The sequence below is a fragment of the Vidua chalybeata genome, chromosome 3 (genome assembly GCF_026979565.1).
Source record: "Vidua chalybeata isolate OUT-0048 chromosome 3, bVidCha1 merged haplotype, whole genome shotgun sequence".
NCBI lineage: Eukaryota > Metazoa > Chordata > Aves > Passeriformes > Viduidae > Vidua > Vidua chalybeata.
The window spans coordinates 68,296,168-68,313,010 of record NC_071532.1 but is presented as its reverse complement, the minus strand read 5'-3'; the positions used below and the strand labels follow the sequence as shown (position 1 = coordinate 68,313,010).

The window sequence follows — 16,843 nt, the reverse complement described above, 5'->3', positions numbered from 1 at the left end:
ATGTTCAGACACTCTTTCATTAAACATTTTAATATTAAAAAAAGAAAAAAGCCACGACATGCCAACCAACTCCCCACTGCCCCGACAGAAAACTCACCGGCTGAGCTTTACCTGCCGTTCCCAGCAGTCTCGCTCGCTCCCAAACCTTTACAAGGGCCAATTTCCTAATTCATAAAAACCATCACAGACAAAGCAAAGAATTAAACCAGACACACCCACACCCACATATTAAACCAGACACACACAAACACACACAAACACACAAACAAACTCCCTTCTACGCACACCCAGGACGATGTCCCGGTGGCAGTCCCCCTCCCGGTGGGAGCCCCGTCGTGCGCGCCCCCGCTGCCCGGGCAACGGCCTCGCCCCGCCCCCTGAGGGCGGGAGAGGCAGAGGCCCCGCCCCACACAGGAGCGTGGGCGGTGCTGCGGAGCTGTTCCTGGTGCTGACCGTGCTGAGCATGTTCATCCCGCGGGCAGCGGTTCCCGGCGGGAGCAGCGAGTGCGGATGAGCAGCGCCGCCGCCGCCGCCGCCGCCGCCTCGCCCGGAGCCGCCGTTGCCGGGAGGCCGCGCGTGACGCGGCTCCGCGACGCAGGCGCGCTCTCGCAGCCCCCCGCGGGCGCGCCTGCGCGTTGGCGCGCCGGCACTTCCGGGTTCCCGCGGTGCCGGCGGTGGTTCCCCGCTCAGCCCCGGAGCGCTCCTCCTCCGGCTCCGGCTGCGCCCGGGGTGTTCCCGGGCAGCCCCCGCCGCTCTCGCCCCCGCTGCGCCTCGGCGCTGCCATGCCGGTGGCGGCCGCCGCCCCCCTGATCAGCTCCGTGCAGAAGCTGGTGCTGTACGAGACCAGGGCTGTAAGTAGCGTCCCCCGCCGCTGCCGCAGGTCCCGGGGCTGCGTCCGCCGCACAGCGCGGGGGGCAGGTCCCGCCCCCTCCCCCGCCACCCCGGCTCGGCCCTGCCCGGAGCTGCTGCCTCGGCTGGGTTCCAGCTTGTCAAAAACTACGCCTTTCTTTTGGTGTGTTGGGATCTAGTTCTTTTTGGTCACACTCTCAAAACATCCCAAGAACGGAGAAAAGGAAGGTTTTAAAATTCTTGTTTTCACTGTGTCTTTGCCTCGTGACTTAAGCGGAGGAGTGGCCTCTGGCGGGCAGGTCGGCGCAGGGCCCTGCGGTGGGGCTGCTGCCGCGGTTGGGCCCCTGCTTGTTCTGTCCTGTGGCTGCTGTCAGAACTGCCAGGAGAACAGGGCTCCCCCGTGCCACGGGAAGTTAAAACTGGACAGCTGAAGGTGTCCGGAATTAATATTTGAATTAAGAATGGCTCAATTGATTACCACCTGCACAGACCTGTTTGCTGTTTATGACACACTTCAGTCCTCGTTGTCTGAATGACTGGTGAAACAGTTTCCAAAGTTTTCATTCTGACCTCTGGAAGTCAGCTCTTGAAGATTTTCAGCATTCCTTATGTCCTGTTGCAGAAACTATAGGCATGTGTTGTTCACAGTATCTTTTTCTCATGGGCAAAGTGGATTGGAGGTTGGAATAGTAATTGCTGCTTTAGTCATTTGATGAGCACATTGTGGCTCAGAATCCAATTCTTGATGTAAATACCACTGTGTTTACCATTCCTTAGCTCCCAATCAAATTTCTTTGTGTTTCATAGTATGTTGGTTTTCTTCACTTGAGGTAGTTTTTGATAGAGTTAGGTACCATGACTTTAAATGCAACAGTCAGATCTAGTTTCAAGTTCAGATGTTACCTATACTGATGACAGAAAGATAATTTGTACACTGAAGCCCCTTGGAAACTTCCCAAAATGTCACAGATGCAAGAATGATCTCAGTATAAATAGAAATCTGACTTCCAGCTTTGCTTCTGGGATTTGTGCTTTTGTCATAATTCCCCACTGAACAGCCTATGAAACAGAGACTGATTAAAGTATGCAAAGTTATTTTTACAAGTAAATTTTAAAAATGAAGGTTATACTCCAGAAAGTCTTTCCAAGGTGTTACTTTTTACCTATGTCTAAATGAATTTTGAAAGCTACCTCATTAATTTTTCTCCTTGTTGCTGGTAAAGGCTATTTTTTGTTCTATTTTCTGCTAAATTATTGTTATACATGAGTAGAGCACCAGGCAAATGTGATTTCTGAATCAGGTCCTGTATTACTCAGTTTAGTTGTTCTTGGCTCACAACTCATGCTACATCTCAGTTAACTGAGATTTGGCTTCTAGTGACTGGCATGTGTGGATACCTGGCCTGCTTCTCTCTGTTGCTGAGAGACAACGTGCTGTGTGCAGGGCAAATATTGTGCTGTGGAGTTCTGTCAGCTATCTGCCACTCTCTGGGCCTCTCCAGCTGATGCTTGATACTGTTATTTCAGGAGCTACAGACATTTACATCTGGCCAGTGGTAGCTAGCAGTCTCTGCCTGGATGGATGGGTTTGTCCATGCTGTGCTTTGTTCAGAATTTGGTGAGGGGCAGATCCAGCAGTCCTGATCACTCCAGGAGGCAAGATGGTTTTCATCAGCTGTGAAAGGCAATGGTTTGTGGATGAGCTGTTTGAAATGTCTCAGCTGAGCAAGGGCATCTCAAAGCTGTTACTTCAGTCACTTCTTGTGAGTGATGAAAATGGAATTTTTTCCCTGAGTAAGGTTTTGTTCTTACTCTTAGAAAGTACAAATTGAAGCACTTCATGGGTTAATGTTCAAATTCTAGTAATTTTTTCAAAAGAAAAAATTCAGTAGGAATCATTTTGGTATGATTATTTGAAAAGACTTGCTGCATTTAATAAATGCACGGACTAAGGGATGTTAGAAGGGACTTCCAGAGAACACAGAGAACAAGTTGAGCCCCCTGCTCAAAGGAGCTTCAACAAGCATATTGCTCAGGGTTGTGTGCAGCTGAGTTTTGAATACCTTCAAACATATAGATTTTACAGCCTCTGCAGACCACTTGCAAGAGTTTGTCTCTTTTACCTGCACTTTCCTGTTACATGGTTTTAGATAGCAGCAAGACACTGCCAAAGCTTTCTGAAGGCTGAACAAACCTAAACCCAGTTCTCTCAGCCTCCACCAGCACACCACGTGCTCGGTCATGTGGATCATCTGGAGAGCTCTCTGCTGGAATCACTCTGGTATATCAATGTCTATCTTGTACTGGGGAGCCCAAAATTGGACTTCTGGTTTGATCAGTCACTGTTACAGCTCATTCAGTGTCATGTTGTGCTGCTGACAAACTTCTCCCCAAGGCATCCCTCATGCCATCTCCTTTGCATAAGATCTCACAATCATACAGTTGCCAGCTGTGACAGTCACTTGTACAGCATAAGCACCATCCAAAAATAAAAATGAACAGCTTTCTCCTGTTTCAGGTGCTTTTCTGATTTCCCTAAGGCCATAGACTTGCTAAATCCAGCATGGGGGATTTGGAGTTGTGTCAGATACAGGCTAACATGAGACTGTATCCTAGGATTTCTGGTACAAAGAAGGGATTATTTAAGTTGTCAGAAGTGGGAGAAACAATGAAGTTTACACTGGTCATACAGCTTATTCCTTTTAAACCCTTCTGTGTTAAAGCAGGAAGAGATGAAATGGATGAGGAAGTGGAAAAAGTGGAAATGGTTTACAGAGGGTTTCTTTGTTTGGGTTTCTTTTCAGATAAAAATACAATAGTATTATTGAAGTCAAAGAGGATAGGCTCTGGTACTGTTATTGGAGTCAAATAAGAGATTGCAAGAGGTGAGGAGAACTGAATTCACGGTGTCAGTTGAATTAACAGAGAGCAAAATTCTATATTTTCTATTAATGTTTATATTTAGGGTAGTTGCTGAAACCTAACTTTTCAACTGATGCTTTCAGTCAATAAATGCCATGGAAATGTTAACTGTATCTCCTGCTTGTCCTAGGAAGTTGAAAGCTTGTTTAGAAATAGTCAGAAATATTAACTGAAGGTTTTATTCAGATCAGTGCCAATTATCTTTCCTTTTATTCATATATTGATCACTGAAATGCACACCAGAGGGCACTAAAGATATTTGAGCACTATGACTAAAAAAAGACAAAATATACTTTCCTCTCTTCTTCAGGAGAAGATGGAACTCTTGTGTTTCCCCCAGATTAAACCTACCTGAAAGCTGTAGGTTAGTTCACTGGAAATTACCATTCCCCTGAGGCAATGTGACATTGAATAAGACAATTTGTATTGTCTCTATAAAGTCATATCACTTGCCTATCTTTCAGGGTATGAGGATATGAGGCTTAATTCACAGTATTTTATTCTAATCAGGTCCTTTTACAGTCTTCATCTCCACAATATCCAAATGACTTGCACAAGCTTATTAAGTGAAGTGACTGGCATAATTACCTGTAGATATTTCTGCCCTTTAATCACCAGAGAAAACTACGGGCATGTGTTTTATTTTAAATGTTGTTTATTCTAATAATAACATTGTAAAGATTTTTATATTAAAATTTCAAAAGGTTGCATAGTTAATGTTGAAGTTAATCTGTGGTCAATTTGGAGAAACTTCAATATAAAATATGATTTTACAGAAAAGGCTGTAGAATTTTTACTGAATTATGAAGTGCACTGATTTATATAGATGGGTATCTGACACATTCAAAAAATGTATTGAAAGCAGTGAACAGCCTACTGGGCAACCATTAGCTATCATAATTTTCTAGCTGGAAGTGGCTGTGAAATGTGGTCTCTCTGGAACAGTTTCATTAGCAGAAGCCAGCTCCTTTCAGCTGACTCTCCTATTCCCTGTGTATTGGCATTCTGGGATTGATGGTGATGTGGTGGAACAGAGCATGGAATTGGGACAAGAGGAGGAGTTTTGTGCAACTCAAGAAAACACTGTTTCTGTCTCAGCGTCTTGCCATAGCGCTGGATATATGCCTATAAAATAGAGAAACTTGATCTACTGGTGTATGTGGGCTCTGAGCATTTATGAACAGGACAGATAGCTGGTGGCATAGAGGAGATGAGAACACCACAGGTTTTGAAGGATATGTGCTATTCAGGCAGAACAAAACTAAAGTTCAAAAGTGGATGCACCCACTTGATGTGAAAGATGTACCTACAAATGTCTGCTTCAGTTCTAGCAACATGGGTTTTATGCCTTTTGATCTGTGTTGATCTGTCCTGGGTGTCATTATATGATCACTAGAGCAACAGAAGAGAGATACACATACAGATTTGATTTTGGTATGAATCCACCTTTATGGATGGGAGGCTTGTGGATAAATGATCACAAATCAGTGTATTTAAAGGTAATGATTCTATGGGGGAAAAAGTATTTATTGTAATGTAACAAAGGGTGAATAAAAAATAGTCACTCTCTATTACAATTTTTTATTATTAAAACTGAGTTTGTTATGGCCCTAAAACGAAATAAATATTATTCTCTAAATAAATATTATTCTCTATTTAAAGTAGAAATTTACTTTGAGTATGAATGTACTGAACAAGGGGTGAAAAGAAATTGAGTAACAATAATAAGGTTATGAAAAAGGGATCAATCAGTGTTGAGGTAAAAATAAATATACTAAACAGTGAAATGACTCTGAATACTTTCAAGTCACTCAAGTCAAGGGTAGTGCTGTGACTGTAATATAACAAATGGAATATTCAATCCATTCTGAAGTCCTGCATATAGGAAAGTAATTGCAAATTCAGGCAAATGAAATAAAACACAGTCTAGACTTAGGAAGATGCTGTCAGATTAACCTGGTTGTATGGCATATTTTAATCTAAAAATGTGATGGCCTTATGTATTTAAATCAAATCTTCTATTGAGATGCAGTGCCACAAGGAAAATCTCTGTTATGGAAGGAAGAAGCTTAGTAGAGAAATTAGTAGATAAATTAGTGTGGAGTGAATGAGGAATTATCTGATAGGGATGATTTTTTTCAAGTAATGTTTTTAGGACTGATGTACTTAAACATTTTCATTAATGTTATTAGCTCAAAATGGGGACCAGCTCTGATTAGTCTTTTAAGGTATGGTAAATAATTAGGATAATCAGAGCACAATAAAGCAAGAAATTATGATGATTCTCAGGAGTAGATAAAATAAATAATCTGAAGTATAATGGTGTACTATAAAAGTTCATGCACCTTACAACAGATTACACACCAATGAAAGTTTACTGAGAGTTTATCAATTCAGAAGCAGCAGAGGAGAAGAAGATCTGGGTGTTTTATCTGAAGGAGTGGGAGGGTTGAGCTGCTGATCCAGCTGGCGGCCAGTCACCAGTGGTGTCCCACAGGGGTCTGTACTGGGACCAGTTCTATTTAATATTTTTATAGACAACATGGATGGGGGCATCAAGTCCTTCATTAGTAAATTTGCAGACAACACTAAGCTGGGAGCTTGTGTTGATCTGTTGGATGGAAGGAGGGCTCTGCAGAGAGACTTAGATCGGTTGGATGGATGGGCAGAGTCTGACAGCATGAAGTTTAATAAGTCTAAGTGCCGAGTTCTACATTTTGGCCACAAAAATCCCCTACAACGTTACAGGCTGGGGACAGTGTGGCTGGGCAGTGTTCAGGTGGAAAGGGACCTGGGGGTGCTGGTTGACAGCCGGTTGAATATGAGCCAGCAGTGTGCCTTGGTGGCCAAGAAGGCCAATGGCATCCTGGCCTGCATTAGGAATTGTGTGACCAGCAGGAGTAGGGAGGTCATTCTTCCCCTGTACTCGGCGCTGGTGAGACCGCATCTTGAGTGCTGTGTCCAGTTCTGGGCCCCTCAGTTTAGGAAGGACATTGAAATGCTTGAGCGTGTCCAGATGAGGGCAACAAGGCTGGTGAGGGGCTTGGAACACAAACTCTATGAGGAACGTTTGAAGGAGCTGGGGTTGTTTAGCCTGGAGAAGAGGAGGCTTAGAGGTGACCTTATTGCTCTCTACAGCTTCCTGAAGGGAGGTTGTAGACAGGTGGTGGTTGGTCTCTTCCACCAGGCAGCAACTGACAGAACAAGAGGACAGAGTCTCAAGCTACATCAGGGAAGGTATAGGTTGGATATTAGGAAAAAAAAATTCACTGAAAGAATAATAAAGTACTGGAATTGTCCTCCCAGGGAGGTGGTCGAATCACCATCTCTGGATGTGTTTAAAAAATGACTGGACATGGCACTTGGTGCTATAGTCTAGTTGAGGTGTTAGGGCATAGGTTGGACTTGATGATCTTAGAGGTCTCTTCCAACCTCATTATTCTGTGATTCTGTGAAGGGACAGGAAGACTTCTTTAGTCTCCTGAAGTGACTGCTGAAAAGGCATCCAGTTACTTATTTTTTTGAAAGCATTCCAGCAGAATAGATGCTAAAGAGCAGATAAGTGTTTGGCTAAAGAAAAATGTATAGATAGATAATTAATAGATTTAGCTGAGAATTTGAAGGGAGAATCTGGAGGAATCCTTCAATGGAGTAGCAAGAGAAAAGTCTTGTTTGGGACCAAAAAGCTTTGGTTGCCTTGGGACAAAAGGGATTAATGGAATTCTGTAGCTTATAAGATGGAGAATGGGTACTCATTCCTACATGCCCAGGGAGTGGTGCTTAGCAGCATATGTTCTTAAAATTTCTCATGTTGAAGGAGCTTCTTTTGAAGAGTTTCAACAGATTATGGGAAGCAGACAGCTTTGCTTTTCCAGGTACCGCTCTTTGCACCTTATCATGTCTTCCTTTCTTCGTGTGGTTCTGCCAGTTTCTATGAGAGATGGAAGAAACTTCCAGAATTACTCTAGGTCCTGTAGAATGAAGGAGCAGAATGGAGTTTTTGCACTGAGGTGTAATTATACTATGATTCTATTTTAATTGTCAGTAAATTACATACCTTCTCCCTAGGTCAAGTCTCTTTTGCCTGTAATAGTAAGTGTTAGGAAATCTTTCTGTCCTGACCCATTACCTTTTCCATCTTATTTTCTGTGCCTGTCCTGTTGAGGAGAGGGAGTGAGAGAGCAGCTGGGTAGGGATCTGGAAGATGGCCATGGTGAACCTGCTTCTTCTGGGCTTTGTGTTTTTAGACACATCCATAGTCTCAACAGCTATCATTTGCAGCTTTTTGTCTAAGATCATAAGTGTTTTTTAATGCTATTTGAAGATTTTAAAATTGGCTATATTAGTGCACTGCCTATTTTTCAACTTGTAGTGTATTTTTGCGCGCTTTTTTTTCTGCTGATTAAGCTCTTTGTAGCTTTTTAACTGAGGGTTGAAAAAGTTTTTTTGCTGTGCTAGCATTTCTTGATCATAATTAGTCTATACAAAGAAGCAAATGATAGTTATAGACTCAGAGTTCTAAGAAGTTATCTTAAAGAAAAAAAAAAAGGGGAAAAAAAAGTAAGCAGAATGCTTGATTTCAGAACTGTTATCCTGCCATTAAAAAACAAATTTCAGTAAGTCTTTTTATTTTGTTTTGACTCCTTTTAGAAGAAGCTGTTTTGCTTGCTTTGGCTTGATCAAAAGATTGATAAAAGATGGTGCAAAGTCTTTCAATTAGATTGCTTTGGTTAAAACTCAGTCCCAGGTGGAAATGACTAATGCTGTTCCTATCTTGTGGTTGCTTAGTGATAATTGTGCAATAAATTAAGCTTCAGTCCAGCTCTTGTAGCTGCCTGGTGCGTTGCCATAGTTGGTAAAGTGTGCTTGTTAACAAATTTCAGCAAAGGCCAGGGGCGCAGTAAACCTGGAAGCAGCATGGGTCACCTCAGGTGTGGTTGGAAGGCTCTGGCCAGAGCAGGATGAGGGAGCTGGCAGTTTCTCCTGCAGTTTTGTTCTCTGGAAAAAGTACTTTGTTGGTCAAGGTTGCCTGTTTACCTAAATGCACTGACTGTGCTATGGAGTGGAATTGTTTGAGACATTTGGGAAATGCTTCAAATTATTCAGTTCAACTTAGTAATAAACCTAATGAAGTTATAAGGATAAATACTCCCAGAAAGGTTTCTGTAGCTTTTGCTTTTTTTTTATTGTAACAATTTCTGTTAATCAAAATAGTTGTAAACACTACAGCACATTTTAGCTTTGATTAATTTTACAATTATATTACAGCCATAGAAATTTATTTGCTCTTACATGCTCAGTTTTGTGTTGATTTGGTATTTTTCTTTATGATTTCCTAGTATTCATGTGATGGGAAATGTAATTGCAGCACATGTCACTGATACGGTTTTATTTGTGCTCCATGTCATCCAGTAAGACAGACTTATTTATTCATTAGATGCATAAATTAGGTAGCAGAAACAGCTAATGCTGAAGTGTCTTTTTTGTGTATTTTTTTTCATCATTAGTTTTCATACAATCTTTGTTTTTTCTTTCAGATCTTGAAGGTTGAATATGAGTGGGCATATCAGGCTGTTTCTCAAGTAATTCTGGGGTTGTTAGCCTGTCCTGAAAACGTGCTAAGCAGAGGTCTAATTTTGAGTTCCTAGTTTTGAGCAGTAACCCCCATTCAAAAGTTTTTGCAGATTTTTCCTTTATTATTTCCACAAGAATATCCTCTGGCATGCAGTGGGTAACATGCCCATTTGCTAAATAGAGATATCTCATTGCATGCCTTACTTTAAGTCCATTGGTGCTCAGGTTTGATGCTGCTCTCAAGTGACCTTCCTTAATACATCACACAGTCTGGCTCTCCAGCTTAAACCCCGTAAATTAGTCTTTAAATTACTTCAGAGAGCCTGTAAGTACCATTCATTATAGTGGTTGCTTCCATGGTCTGCAGGTATAATTACTCCTCATCTAATCTAACACTGCTGCTGCTGTTCTAAGCAGCAGCAGCACCTAATGCTGGCCCTGTAGCTGTGCACAGCCCTGTATTGCAGCTGCCAAGGTGATGTGAGTGACACATTCCTTATAGCACTTCTTTATGTTTTATTGGTTAATTAAAATGATAATGGAGAAGTATGCAGCTGAACTTCCTTAGAAATAGCATTTGCAACTCTATATCCATCTCTCTCTCCCCCTCCCTGCGTGTCTTGTGTGTTCCAATTTTAAATGTGCTCTATGGGCCAAACTGTCATTAGGACAAGCATCTTAGAGTTTTGCTCTTCTATTTTTATTCAGTATTATTTGTTGGTAACCATAGGTGTCACTTTGGGAAGAAATCGCACTCATTTAGTGAGCTGGACATAGTGGGACATCACTGTACTGTACTGCAGTGTTATGGAATACTTAAAAGTGTTTACCTTTAATTAAGTAACAGTTTTCTACAAATAAAGAAGTTGCACTCTTGAAGTGCATACTAACTTATCATCTGAGCATTACAAATGAATATATTTCCCTCTGCCCATTCACCTTTGCTGCAAAAGAAAAAGATGGTATAATGGCATGGTCATAGCAAGTGTCTGTCTTGGTGGTTTGGTGTTTCTTGCTGATGGTGGGTGATACCAGCAGAAGAGCTGTACCATTTGGTGCTGTGCACTGTCCTTGTAATTTCCCTCCTGGGAAGCAAGAGCTTGGCACTAAGGGATCCTCAGAGGCTGCTCTGAGGAGGCCAGACTGGGGAGCCTGGGCTGTGCACTGCAGCACATCACTGCTCAAAAAAACCCTGTAGGAAACGCTTTCCTGTGCCAAAGCGCTGCCTCAAAGGCTTCAGTGAGGGAGTGTTGTGATGGCCTGTGAATTTGAAGGGCCTTCTTACTGTCATTTGGGAGTAAACAGCAAAACTTGCCACTTAGTTACCACAGTAATGTCAGTGTACAAGGTGGAGCCAGAAGTTGATGCTGTTTCCTTTTATGGCTTTTAAAGTTAAGTTGTTGTTTTTTTTCCTGTTTAGAGCTTACTGAATATCTATATGCTTTTGTGAATTCAAGGAATCTGAAGAGGTCTTTAAGTTCTTTTTTCACTTTAAATATTTTGAGAGTAAAGATGTTTCATAACATCTAATTGGTATAAATTATGAAATTCTGAGGTTTGTATGAATATGATTATTGATTTATTTTCCCACATCTTAAATCCATGTGACTCTTAGAGTTAAGAGCTGCCTGCGTAGGTCCACATGAATTTGCCATGCTTTCCTACTAGGTTGAGCATTATTAATGAGATCTGCCTTGCTGTGATAGCACCACACTGATTAAATGAATTAGAAAAAATGAGAGCTACTTTTAGCAAGTCAGTCCTGCAACCTGTGCTTATTGTTAATTCCTCTAAATGTAGAAATTAATTTATAGTTTGATCTCCTTACATAAAAAATGGACATACTATATGTTTATCTGTGGTCATTCTTTCATATTTTAAATGTGAAATAAAGCTATTTTTTTTAAAACAGTAGTATTGTTAACCAGAATATTTTTGTTTTGTGGAAGAACACTGTTGAGAAGACTATCATAGCAAATATTAAAAAAAAATAGAAGAAAACTTGAGGTACTGAAGTACGTACAATTTTGCAGTGTTTGGTATGGATCAGAAATAGCAAAGTAGTACAATATAGCAACAGAAGTTTTAGATCATTAAAAGTTAAGAACTCATATATAAGCTTCTGCTAAATTTTACAGCACAAGTGAAATCACAGTAATGGCTGGGGCAGGGTGTGGTTGGACCTGGTGCAAGTTACAGTTTATCTTCTCTAAACAGGTTTTAACTTTTGATTTTAAATTTTTTTTCTTTCCTTGTAAAAAGGAGAGAAAGAGGTCTTTTAAGTTGTAGAGGTTGATTGTATACAAATATACCTCTTAAGATACTGGTGTGTAAAACAGTTAATTAACAGTATATGGAATATTGCATATTTGATGTTAGTAGGAATGGATCTAATCTAAGCAATATGTAAATGGCACTGCTGATATCTTAAGTTACACTGGGTTTTGTTGCTTTATCTTATATAATATTCTGACTTGTTTTCTTGGTTTTCTTTTGTGTAGCGGTATTTTCTAGTTGGAAGTAATCCTGCAGAAACCAAATACCGTGTTTTGAAAATAGATCGCACTGAACCAAAGGATTTGGTTATAATTGATGATAAGGTAAGTGCCTCTGTATTTACTTGCTGGGCTTTTTTCCCAGTTGTTTCAAATAATACTGGTTTCTTGTTGGTAGCACTGAAATGGGAAACAAGGAATGTAGAACAGGCCTTTGGTTTATTGTATATTTCACAGATTAAGCAAATTCTGCTTTTCTCTGACATGAAATAAAATTTAGATACCAAAACAGTAACTTCTGTGACATTTTCTTTTAAAGCATGTTTATACACAACAAGAGGTGAGGGAACTTCTCGGTCGTTTAGACCTGGGAAACAGAACAAAGATGGGGCAGAAGGGCTCTTCTGGGCTATCTCGAGCTGTCTCTGCTTTTGGTATAGTTGGTAAGTGTTTTGTTTGGTTTTACAAAATCTTTTGTTTTCCTGGGAGGTGAGGCTTATTGTGTCATGTTGTGTATCTTTCTGTCTCCCCCCGATTTTATTTATTTATAAAACTAAAGAGGATTTAGAAATTTGTCGTGCTCAAAGATAAGTAAGTTTCTGTGTATTTTTTGAAAACAAGTGGTCAGTACAGAAGTGGAATTTGTGCTGTAAGCAGTCTTTTCTTTGTCACTAAAGGACAGATCTAGGAAATAGCCAGACTCTAGAAACTTGGCTGAAGATCTTAAAAAACTCAGCTGATCTTAGAATACAAATCATGTGGAACCTGGCTTCTGAATTCCAGAGCTCACAGAATGCTTTTTAAAAAGAAAATGAGAGTCAACATTCTTTATCACACACTATTCAGAAAGATAACTTTTCAGTTTGGTTAACTTTTTGCAATGACATATTTAAAGATTTCTTTTTCATGTTTGAACAAGTATAACTGACTGGTATGTCAGCTGAATTTTAAAATGCTGCTCAGCTGTCCATAATCCTCAAGCATTGCTTCAAGGATTTAATAACTTCTAACTTCATCTGAAAGTCACTACTTTCCTGCCTATTGTCTGATACTGAGGTCAGTATATTGATGGCTGATGTCTCTAAAGTAAATGTTAATATGTGCTGTGACAGCTCTCAAAAATACTTTGTGGTTTATCAGAGTCAATATACATCTGGACATCTAGAGGCAAAGCTGCAGAGAAAATGGAGAATGCAATTACTTTAAAGGATGCTCCTGAATTTAGCATAACAATCAAAACGTAATAAAATTCTATTCTAATCCAAAGTGGCAAATTAAGCAGACTTTCATCTTCATTCTTTTTGTCTGTGAAGCATTTTGGAACTTATCAATGCATCTGGCTTTTCAGAAATTCCTCAGATGGTATTTATGTTTCTTACTGACTTAAGAGTATTCATAATATGGGTAAAGCTAAAGGAGCTTCTAACAGCCTTACAGCATTAGGCTTTTTTTTTTTTTTGCACAAGCCATCAGTGCTCACTGTCTAAATATGTGATAAATATTTCGTTGTAAAGTGGTTGCAATCAGTTAAAATTTTGCATCCCAATTGTATGACTGTTTAGACGTACTGTTTATAACAGGAGAGTTTCTGTTCTGTAGCTGCACAAATGTATTGGTTAACATATATTGTATATGTATTTCTGGAGGACTCTTTAGCAGTAACAGACTCTCTATCAGATGATATAGTTCCAAATTACATGACTCAGACCATATCCATATAAAATGTAATTTGAAGGAACGCAACTGGTTGTTTATTTCTGCCTCCTGGCTCAGGTGAGAAGAACGGGACTATTTTTCCTAAAATTGTAAAGAACAGCTTTGTTCTCTCCTCTAGTTATTTCATTAACCGGATGCAGTACATTCAGTGCACTCAGAATGGAGGTGCTAATAGGCTGAGTTCTGGTTTACTGTGTGGTGTTTAAAAGTGGAAATTGCTTTTAAAGGGAGGGAACTGGGCCAAGGAGAAAGGCCAAGTTCCTTATCAGACTTTGGTATAATGTTTGCTGAAATTCAAAGGACAGAGACTGTTCACATAAGTGATTTTAGTACCAGGAGGATACAGGAAGAACTGTGACTACTATTTAACAACTGAAATTCAATAGTCTGCTTCAAATGGCAGGTTTGTTTCTTATTGTCAGCAGGTCCTCCTGTCTTTGTGCAGGTGAGAGCATTTTTCCAAGGGGGGCTAATAAGGTGGAAGAAAAGATTGCAGTTCATTCGATCACGTTGCAGCCTCCAGCAGTGATAGAGAGGAAAATGTGTGCTCTCCTCATCCTTCTTTACTTTATACTGCAAAGCTAAAAGAACTGAGTATAAATACAAGTAAAACTATGAATTGTGAGGGTCCGTTTGTATCATCATCATCATCATCACCTCCCTCCCCAAATTAATTTATTTGTTGATAGTGCAATAATGAGTTTCAAGCTCTCAGCAACCTATCAGAGCAGCTATCTCCAGCAGCTAATTAATATAATTTATTACTTATTAAAACATATTACTGCTGTACTATACTGTATTAGTAGCACATTTGACTTCAGAGATGGTTATGTATTTCTATTTTCCGTTTGAATTTCTACATTTGTGTTGCATTTAAAGGTTTGTTACACTTTTCTCCAATCATATATAATAGAAGTATCCATAGGAGGCACTCCATGAAGAAGCACGGCTATGCCCTACAGGGAATGAGGGTGGAGGCTTCAGAAGCCATCTTTTTATAGGCAATAAAACCAGACACTGCCTGTTCTATCTTCTTAGCCTTCTCTGTTTCAGCAGGGTCAAGTGTTGATATCTGAGAGAGGAAACAGGAAAAAAAAAAAAGGAGTACCCCTGATACTCTGAATGCCTGATTTGGGGGAGATGCTGCTGTAGTCAAGAAATTCAGATCCCTGCTGTTAGGGAGAGAGAGAACACAAAGGTGTTGTTTTACCCACAACTCCTTTTGCTGTTCTGTGTCCCCCCCCAGCAGAGAGTACATGAACCTGAAAAAAAAATTGGAGTCTGGGATTCTTCCTTACCCTGGAAAATTAACCTTTAGTACCTGAAGTAAGTAGAGTATGCCTCACTCTGAACAATGAGAGTCCTGTCAAAAGCAAATACAAGTATGTTAAGTAGACAGAAACATAGTCCAAGTTTTCAGTGTCCTAACTCTGCTACCTAGTATTAAAAATACCCACAGTGGGAGAGGAAATAAGTAAAAACTATGTATTTTATTGATTAATGGGAGTGAATTTTAAGACTGTGTGTATATATATATGCATATAACTTTCAGAACAAATAAAAATTCTTTGAAGTCTTGAGACAATCCTGATACTGTTTTGCTAATTATGTTTTATCAAATAAACACAAATATGCCACTAAAAGTATTGTAATGCTGTTTTAACAGGTTTTGTCAGGTTTTTAGAAGGCTATTACATTGTGTTAATAACAAAAAGAAGAAAAATGGCAGATATTGGTGGTCATGCAATATATAAAATAGAAGATACAAATATGATCTACATTCCAAATGACTCTGTAAGAGTCAGTCATCCTGATGAGGCCAGGTAAATAATGCTGATAATTAGTGTGTACTTCTTAAATATTTTCTAAACAATATTGAACTGCAACTGGAAACTTCAGTCATGGGTTTTTTGTATTAGTATGTCATTCAAGCCATTTTATCTTGTTGGTTGGGAAATAGACAAGTTCCATGGCATCTGGAGCCTGGAGAGTAACTACAACTGTCCTAGTCTTCTAGAGTCTATTGTCCACATCTCCATGTCACAGCTAAGTTTAGCAAATCTGCACCAAGAAGTGTCAAATATAAGCATTGTTCCTGCAAGGGCAGAATAATGGTTTGTACGATTTGGGGCACTGTTCTTTATTTAGTAGCTCTTGCATGATGTTAATCTCACCTGAAGAGATGTTTGTGCCCTTCAAAAAGTGCTGAATCAATTAGTAAATTATTCTGTGCTGTCAGAATCTTGTGAATGTTGCAGTTGTAAAGGGCGGTGAAAAGATTCACTGGTAAGTTTAACTGCTTCTTTCTTTTCAGGGAATTTTTTATGAAGAGAGAAGTTTGAGTCTTTATGTTTTTATCAGGGTAGGGTAACTTTGTTTCTATGAAATAGGAGATAACTGGTATCATTAAACTGCTTTTCAGTCTGTACTAAGTGTGAATAGTCAAAAAGTCATAATATATGATAAATTGATGTCAGGTAAAGAACCAAGCCAGTAGTAAATATTAAAAAAGCTTCCACTTTAAGGTGGGATTGATCATAGTCTCTCCTCTTAGTGTGCAGGAGACCATGTTATCTAACCTACACATTTATGGTGTCAGCCATTGTATTATTCATAGACAATGTAATGGTTTCTTCTGGGAATTTGCAAGGCTACAACAGATTTTACTAGATATTTCTTTTCTTCTTCATTTATTTGAGAGTAATGGAAAAATTTTATTTCTTTTGTAGTATTTTTGAAAGTTTTCTTTTTTAAGTCCTGAAAAATTTGATGTACATAAGTGGGAAATAGAACCACAACTTTACAACTGTGAAAAGAAACAGAGCATGTGTATGAGTAGACGTTAGTTTTGTTTTTTTAAAAAAAAGAGTATTTGATTTATTTAATTCATATGCTGACTTTCTAGTTTAATTACCTGTCAAAACAATTCCTGTAAGATAGGAAGGGAACATAGGGCAACAATCAGTATTTATGTGTAATTTCTTTTCTGTAATCCTCTGAATGACATCCTATAGTCTGTCTTGTTAAAATAATAATTTTTCCTACAACTTGGATTATTTTGCTAGGTATCTGAGAATCTTTCAAAATGTGGACCTTTCTAGCAACTTCTATTTTAGGTAGGTATTAGTTACTATTCCTTTAAAACAATGTGCACTTACACTTGCTAGAAGATTATAGGTTTTGGTTTTGATACCCAAGACTTTTAGGTTGATATTCTGGACAAATAAGACACATAATCATGCTGCTTATCCATTTTCATCTGTTTATTTTGAAACTGCTTTCTCCTT

At 39.5% G+C, this 16,843-nt stretch overlaps 2 protein-coding genes across 5 annotated transcripts in view; one reads left to right on the top strand and one right to left on the bottom strand.

Annotated features, from left to right (window-relative positions):
- AK9 (adenylate kinase 9) overlaps positions 1–576 on the bottom strand; it is a 59,247-nt gene extending 58,671 nt beyond the window's left edge. For 2 of the 3 annotated variants that reach the window (XM_053937226.1, XM_053937227.1), the window contains exons 1-2: positions 454–576; positions 112–164 (exon numbers count right to left, since the gene is read on the bottom strand). In XM_053937226.1, coding sequence (XP_053793201.1) covers positions 112–164; positions 454–471 — 71 coding nt within the window. In that variant the 5' untranslated portion in view covers positions 472–576. Of the gene's footprint in view, positions 1–97; positions 165–453 lie in introns of all 3 variants that reach the window. The other variant, XM_053937228.1, reaches the window with a different exon arrangement.
- Positions 577–672: 96 nt separating this feature from the next.
- Positions 673–16,843, top strand: part of FIG4 (FIG4 phosphoinositide 5-phosphatase) — a 55,378-nt gene continuing 39,207 nt past the window's right edge. Inside the window, exons 1-5 of one of the 2 annotated variants that reach the window (XM_053937231.1) lie at positions 673–851; positions 11,847–11,945; positions 12,160–12,283; positions 15,223–15,379; positions 16,622–16,672. In XM_053937231.1, the coding sequence (XP_053793206.1) occupies positions 783–851; positions 11,847–11,945; positions 12,160–12,283; positions 15,223–15,379; positions 16,622–16,672 (500 nt within the window). In that variant the 5' untranslated portion in view covers positions 673–782. Of the gene's footprint in view, positions 852–11,846; positions 11,946–12,159; positions 12,284–14,864; positions 14,883–15,222; positions 15,380–16,621; positions 16,673–16,843 lie in introns of those variants that run through there. The other variant, XM_053937229.1, reaches the window with a different exon arrangement.